This window comes from Octopus bimaculoides, chromosome 16 (genome assembly GCF_046866305.1).
Source record: "Octopus bimaculoides isolate indiv1 chromosome 16, ASM4686630v1, whole genome shotgun sequence".
In the NCBI taxonomy this organism is placed as follows: Eukaryota; Metazoa; Mollusca; class Cephalopoda; order Octopoda; family Octopodidae; genus Octopus; species Octopus bimaculoides.
Window position 1 is genome coordinate 26854456 of NC_142943.1, and position 8437 is coordinate 26862892.

At 33.9% G+C, this 8437-nt stretch overlaps 1 protein-coding gene across 8 annotated transcripts in view; it reads left to right on the forward strand.

Moving 5' to 3' along the window:
- Positions 1-8437, forward strand: part of LOC106871768 (uncharacterized) — a 1221261-nt gene that overhangs the window by 399984 nt on the left and 812840 nt on the right. For all 8 annotated transcript variants that reach the window (XR_016244689.1, XR_016244690.1, XM_089364843.1 and 5 more), the window contains exon 29: positions 8333-8427. Coding sequence is in view for 6 of the 8 variants with exons in the window: in XM_089364843.1 (XP_089220969.1) it covers positions 8333-8427 (95 nt within the window). In the remaining 2 variants the exon portion in view is untranslated. The remainder of the gene's footprint in view (positions 1-8332; positions 8428-8437) is intronic.

Genomic DNA, 8437 nt, shown 5'->3' on the forward strand with positions numbered 1-8437 from the left:
TTACTAAGGCTCGTGGTATTTCGTTTGTTTCTGTCTCTAAAGGAAGAAAAATGATTAGAAATTCTTGAGGATATTGGTGAAGAGGAAGATCCAATATAAGAAGAAACACCTGTAGGAGTACTGACTTGGCATTGATATATAGTGTTTTTGAGTTTTGCATTATCACTTAAAAACCTAATTCTTTTGCTATTAACATCAGAAATAATGATTTTGTTGTTATGACTATTACTATTATAAATCATGTTATAATTATTGTTCCTTGGTTTATTATTACTGTTATTATTGCTATTATGGTAAAGGTTAATAAAGTCTGGCTTAATGTAAATACTGTTGGTACTCTCTTGCGGATGTAAAAGCCTCATATTGTGTGCGGATATTATTTGTGAGATGTTTTTCGTGTTAGAGAAACCGAATCTAACCCTGTGCGTATTTATGACTGGGAAGTAATGAGAATGTTTTGGAAAATTCTTATTAACAGCATTTTGGAACTGGGAGACCAAGTTTGATTTTACATTTTTACTAAAAGGTAGTATCATCCAGACATTTTTATTGAAATCTGGTTTAGAATATTTGCTAGTGTTATTTCTAAATAGTCTTAGTTTATTATTATTATTATTGTTGAAAAAGGGTTTAAACTGACGGTTATTTCCCCTATTTCGTGAAGAAATATTTGGCTGGTTATTATCGTTAAAAATTTTATGATGAGAATGATAAATTATATTTATTGTTGCTATTAATATTAAAATCTATATTATTATTATTATCATTACGGGAATCGGTTTCATAAGTAGAATAAATATAGCTAACTTTTTCTCTATACCCTGCTTTTAATAAGGCTGAGTTATAAAAGTCAGCTTCCTTATTGAAAATATTTTCGTTAGTGGATAAATTGGATAATCTAAGTGAAATGTTCCTAACTAAATTTCTTGTTACCGAATTTGGATGATTACTGAACTTGCTAATGTATTTAAGGTTAGTGGAGGGTTTGTGATAAGGGAAGAAGGTTTTTGTGTGTAGGTCTAGAGTGACATCCAGGAAGTTGGCTATAGATGTTTCGTCTTCAAATATTATACTAAAGCCCATTCTACTGAAAAACCTAGCTAGTCTATTTTTAACTTTTTGTAATTGTTGGTTTGTGGTATTATTCAAATAGAGCAAACAGTCGTCTCTGTATAGACCACCCTTAACATTTGGGAATTGGTCTTCTAATTCATAAAGAATGTGTGAGAAGACCAAATCAGCTATTTGTGCTGAGTCGGAACTTCCCATAGGGACATCAAATCCTTTTGGGGTGTCCTTACGTATCCATAGTTTATTATTGAATTTAATTATAGAATTTCTTGCTGTAATAACTTTAAATTCCTCTCTGGAGAGGAAACCAAAGTGAGCAAACCAAAGTGCTTTGTTTAATATAATGGTGTTGATTGAGAAGTTTACATTTTTAACATCGCCGATTCCTATGGATCGCATAAATTGTAATTCTTCGAAACATATGTCGGAATAAAAGTATGCAGTTATAATATGCGTTTACTCCATTCTTTAAATTTAATATATATATATAGATATATATATATATATATATATATATACATATATATATATATACATATATATATATATATATACAGTTGGAATTTACAAAAAAAAACAAACAAAACATAAGATGAAGACGTTTGTGTAAACAACAAACGGATGTGTGTGTGTGTAGGTTTGTGTGTCTGTTTTCCCCCCTCCCATCGCTTGACAACCGATGTTAGTGTGTTAACGTCCCCGTAACTTAGCAGTTTGACAAAAGAGACTGTTAGACTAAGTACTAGGCTTACACAGAATAAGTCCTGGGGTCTATGTTTTCGACTAAAGGTGGTGCTCCAGCATGGCCGCAGTCAAATGACTGAAACAAATAACAGCATATATGTATACACCAACCTGTAGGTGGTGAGTATATGGAAGAATATGTATGTATACAGAGCGGAAAGAATGTACCTACTAAATTTTAATTGTTACAGAAAGGATATAATAGTAGAGGGTAATAAGTTCAGGCTGACTGAAGTGCAGGCTTGAACCAGTTGTTTTGTCTTGAAAGTCGACAATTTCGACTCTTCACAGAAACAAAGAAACAGTTGCTTAGTACTGAAATGGTCATTCTTCATCACTTTCTCATTTTATTTCTAAATGCTGAATTTTATTCTTTATTCCATTTAGCATGAAGATGATATTGTAGGTATTGTTCTTTCTTTCTTTCTTTCTTTCTTTCTTTCTTTCTTTCTTTCTTTCTTTCTTTCTTTCTTTCTTTCTTTCTTTCTTTCTTTCTTTCTTTCTTTCTTTCTTTCTTTCTTTCTTTCTTTCTTTCTTTCTTTCTTTCTTTCTTTCTTTCTTTCTTTCTTTCTTTCTTTCTTTCTTTTTCTTTCTTTCTTTCTTTCTTTCTTTCTTTCTTTCTTTCTTTCTTTCTTTCTTTCTTTCTTGTCTGAAAATGTATTTATGGGTTTATTTTTGTCTGTAAGCTGCTGGAAATGACACATCATTTTGGATATGCATTGCCACAAGGAATCTGCTAGGTTATTAGATTTTTCATGTAAATATATGCAACTCAGTTCGATGTTTCATCACCATTACAGTAGGAAAACTGCACTTTTGGCTGTAACACCATCATTTCTAAGACGATTTCCTATAGAATTTGTACATGTGAAGCTAATTCTTCTGGTCCTTCAGGGAAATTACGGCTGTCGTTGCCTCCAGCTCTGCCAGTTTCATTTGACTTTACATATCTCGCATTCGTCTTCAGCTTCGCGTTCATCTTCATGTCTAGCTGCACCATTTGTGTTCAACATCATGAATTTATGGTCCTCTGCATTTGTCGTCAAGTCCTCCACTTGTCGTCAAGTCCTCGACAACGCCAAACTCCTCCACTTCAACATCAAGTGATGAGTCCTCAATAAATGATTGTTTCGGATGATACAGACTTTAAGAACAATTAATTTGCCAGTAGATCATGTGATATCGATAGAAATAACGAATATTCCTTGTGCCAAAAGGGAAAGGAGAACAGTAGTCCATGGCTCTGGCCGGCGGAATGTGGTGTGGCGAGTGATGGACTATTTTCGGCGACTGCAGGTTTTTTTCTGCTACCCCTAGCGTATTCTCACGGCAAGGCACGTGTGTAAAAATGTAGGCAACACGTGGAGATGCGATATACCTCTACAACGACCTAAGCAATGCGCAAAAATGCAATGCCCCTATATAAAAAATGTGAGTCCAAATATTAATCATATACGCATTCTCATTTTTGCATCTATACAGATCAATTTGATATTTATACAGTTCACACACCTACATGTACAACCTTTCATGCATAAACAGCATAGAACATAGTGTTTAAACAACTTAAAAGTGAGAAATAATAATAACTGAAAGATGCAACGTCTCAATTTAAAGAGAGAGTAAAAAGCAAATTTACTCGGTAATGAAACTATGAAAGCAAATAGAGGCGAATTTCGATCTCTGACATAGCCATACGAAATAAGCCTTAGCACAAGTCCAGAGACGATGTTCTACCAAACATTTTAGAGTAAACAGACAGATCAATCTATTAGTGTCACGAGCGAAATACAAAACCAAAAGAGAACGATTACATCGAGGTACTATATGCATTCTACATTGCAAACCTATACCCGAAACACACAGGAATAAATAAAGAACCATATGAAATATCGAAAAGAAAAAATACTGACAGAAGGAGAAACGTCTCGGAAAATACTCTTCCAAATGTCCGGCAATATATCCCGGGAGAGGGGAGAATGCCCCAAATCAAAATAGACAAAATAATAGAAAAATAATGCATACGGCAAATAAAAGGTTAAACCAAAGTGAAATCTCTACACAGCTACCCAAACCAGAAATAAATAGTACAACTCAGCATGTCAACTACACACATAGATAGGCAAATGCTAAAACACAGAATAACAACAAACAAATTAACTCATACCACTACAGGCCAGCTATAACTATTGGTGGGGATGAATCGACATAAGAAATAACAAGAACAAAAATTCACAAAAACAATAAATATGAGTCAGCCTAAACGTCTACCCAGGCTATAAAAATATAAACAGTTCTGTGAAGGGATAAATTGATACAACAGTGCCCTAAAAGAAATAATGACTACATCAAAAGATACCCTAGATATCAACAAACTAAATGATCTGATCTACCCAATAACTGTAGCCATATTGAAGAGAACTGGACTTGGCAGTTACGAAGATAAAACAAATCTAAAACCCCAAAGCAGAAAAATTGCATAATAAATGAAATTTAAAAAAACAAAGGGAAAACTTATTCCTATTGAGTGAAATAGAGAAAGAGGGATCAAAGATGAAGAAAAAAAAAGACCTATTTTACAAAACAATACAACATAAAAACTAAGGAAGAAACCGGGGTGGTAAAAGACAAAACTGAGCTGGACATAGCAGCAAAAACGTACTGCATACAACAGTACGGAAAGTGGGAACGCTTCTTGCAAAAAAATAGAGAATTTAAAAGAACATGAGCAGATTTTACAGACAGTTAAACTAAAAAAACTGTATCAATAGATGACATACTAACATCAGTGATTCAGTAATACTGGGAAAGAATATGAAGGAAACAAGAAAAACACAACTAAAATGCTCAGTTGATAAATAGGGAAAAGGCAAAGAAGAACAAAATAGAACCACAGACATTGCCTACCATCACAGGGAAATAAATTATGGACAGACTGAGGAGAACCAGCAAATTGAAACCTTCAGGGATAGACACCTTACCACTATTTATATCCAGAGAGCGGCAGCATTTAATTTATTAATAAGCAGGCCAGAATCAACAGCAATCTGAACGCTGGAAGGACAAACAATCCTAATTCACTCAAAGCAGACACCGTTCTCCCACAAAATTATATGCCAATAACATGCCTATCAACAATCTACAAAACCCGCATATCAGTAATCCATAACGGGTTTATAATACGTCTAGAAAACAACAACGTTTTACCAGAAGTATAAAGTGAGGTGACAGAGAGAGATGCATTGATGTAAGGATCAAATTATGGTAAATGGAGCCATCATAGAGGACTGTAAGAAAAGAAAGACAAAACTTAACATTCGACAGTAACAAACCTCAGCATTCGACAGAGAGAAGCCTCAGCATTCGACAGTGTTCCACACTTATGGATACTGGAATCTCTCCACACAAATAAAGTAGCTCCAACAATACTAAAATGTATCAAAACTGCAACGGCAAATTGGAAAATCAGTGTAACATTGAAAAATGAATCACAAGTCATTGAAACCTGCCCTATATCTATAAACAGAGGGATTTCTCAAGGATACTCACTGGCACCCCTGCTTTTCTGCTTTGCTCTGATCCCGCGAACAAACTTGTTAAATGAACCCACCATGGGTTAAAGATACTATGGACAAAAAAATAAGCCATCTCCTACAAATGAATTATTTAAATAGTTTCTCTAAATATACAAAGGAACTGAAAACCCTTCTAAAATTGTCCATAGTTTCAGTATGGATATTGGGTGGCTGGACAAATGTGTCAAAGAGACATTGAAAGAATCAGATTAATCAATACTGAAAACACTGCGGTGATACACCAATCTCAGACGACAACATATTAGAAATGGATGGTTAAAGAAACAAGAACAACATGATAGCAGAACTGGAGAGAAATGGAGAGAAAAATCACTCCATGGCAAGACTTGTTAAAGAAGTGAGCCTAAGTAAAAGTCAACAAGGGCTCAAAATATCTTGACTACAAGCTGAAGGACTAATTCTCACTACACAAGACTAACACCTGACCACAAACAACTATAAAAGCAAAATAATGAGAACATGCCTTAATATCAAATGCAAAATGTGTTACCAGTACAGTGAGACAGTTGACCACATCATCTCTGGTTGTCGAGTCCTTGCCAGATCTGAATATATATACAAGATACGACCTAGTAAGTAATTATATCCACAGGAAAATATGCCAGCACTATAACATAAAAACTGACAAGAAATGGTATAAACATGTGGCAAACAAGGCGCAAGGCAACGACCATCCCACAATCATCTGGAATATGTCTGTTCAAACCAACAAAGAAATAAAAGCTAAACGCCCAGTCATAATAACCAAGGAATGAAAAATAAGACCCGCTCACTTGTAAACATTGCAGTCCCGTCTGACCAAAATATTTCCTGAAAAGAAGTGAAGAATTTGTCAAAGTACAAAGACATCGAAATTAAAGTATTCAAGATGTGAGGCAGGAAGGTGAAAACAATACTAGTAATAATTGGAATATTGGGTATAACATAAATACATATGAACAAAAACGAAGCTATATATCAACACTCAGCACAATTCAAAAAATATCCCTGTCAGGAACCGCCCATATCCTACGTAATACATTATCAATTCAAAAATACAACACAAACAAAAAAAAATTTACAAACACCGAAACAAACTCTTTATAGCAAATATCCAATAAAATAAGCAATGACCAGCAGGCCAATTTTCCCAACAAAAGATGACTCACTTTAAACACATAAGACACAATACAAACACTAATTCATCAAAAGACTGCGACCAGACACCATAAGATGTCAAAGTGACGGAATGCAACATCGGGAAAAGTTTTTACTTCCCCAACAACAAAAAGAAACACACAATGCTGCACACACTCTAGTAACACAAAGGTGCAGCAGGTGATGCAGATGAAATTTGCCTGAAACGACGAAAGGTTGAATAATAATGATGATGATGGTGATAATAATAACTTTTGTAGTTGCATTTACTCTAAATGATATTGAAAAACGGTTTTCAAAGTTATGTCACACTCCATAGACGGGCCTGAATTTGATTTAAATTTATCTATAGCAAGGGTGACAATACTCGAAATGCTGAAAAATTGACATTTGAGTTTCTGAAAAATCTTTTCAAGATAAAGCAAAATGGATTTCATTTTTTAAATCAGCAATCCCCAACCCCTCCAATTACTGGGGAAATATATCTCCAACGTCAGTCTTCAAAAACCTTGTTTTCTAGTGCAACAGGACTGGTGATATAGCCATCTGTCACGATATTGGTGGGGATATATACAGCACCCAATTTGACCAGATAGAGCAAGTTATGCAGCATCAGAATCCTAAGTAACTATTCCTTGAGAACTACTTTCTGTGTTATAATATTGTGTATAAGTGTATAGTTACCACAACATGCTCGAACTGCTCTACAACTTACATTGGAACAATGACTGACTTCAAGCATTGATACCTCACAAATTAACAGCTAGGATTTTCAACATATAATCATATTAGGTCCTATAAGTTTCAATACTAAAAATTTCAAATTGGTTCTCATCATGTCTAATATCATTTCATAAATACATTTTACAACTGAATTTATTCGAGTCAAAATATAAACAAATTCACTCTTTAACATTGTGAGGACGTTTTTCAGTCTCCTTTCAAATATTAATACTGTTATCTTATCTTAGGTTACTTATAACATAACCAAGATTCAAAGTTACCATTCAATGAAAAAGAAACGTCCATGTCTTTTAAAAACATTCACGACTAACAACGATGAATATAATGACTAAACTCTCCCATTAACGTTATCAATTTTTGGATCAACCTTAAAGAATAAAATTTAACGATTGTGGGATCTGATAGAAGTAGAGAAGACATTTTGTACTATTTTTGCCCTTTCTATGATAAATATTGAGGACTGAAATATCTGGAATAAGTTTGTTAAACCGAGTTATTACACATAATTACTTAAAATTCAAGTATTAAACTTCAAATCCAATCATTACTCCTCCTCCTCCTACTACTACAACAAAAGTAACTACTATCATTTGGCAACATGTTATGTGTAGTTGTGCAGACCAATGATCACGATCTTTTAATTGTGACCACAATATCTTTTTTTCCAAAACACCTATAATTTCATCTAGGACTACTTTATCTGATTTGCCTTTCTGTTTTATGTTAGTAGGGTGATGCCATATTTATTTCTATTTAATAACAACATAGATATTCTTCATATATTCTCTTCACAACCTTGTCAACACAGTATGAACACTGAATCTCAGAATATAAAGCTAGAAGAAATACTGCTAAGCATTTTCCCGTTACACTAACGACTGGCCAGCTTACTGTATTGGGAAATAATATGAACAATAATAAAAATAAAGTGTAGGACTTACAAAGTATCACACGAGTCATGTTAATCTATTAACTATTTTGATTTAGTAAAAGAACATTTTAATAACAACAGACTGTTTGATGTAAAATCTATATTACAGCAAAGAACAACAACGAAAATATGAGGCTCGGATTGGCATGGAACAAAACTGATGTTGTAAAACGTGTAATATTTAAAGACGAAGCTCACTTGGAAGTAAGATAAT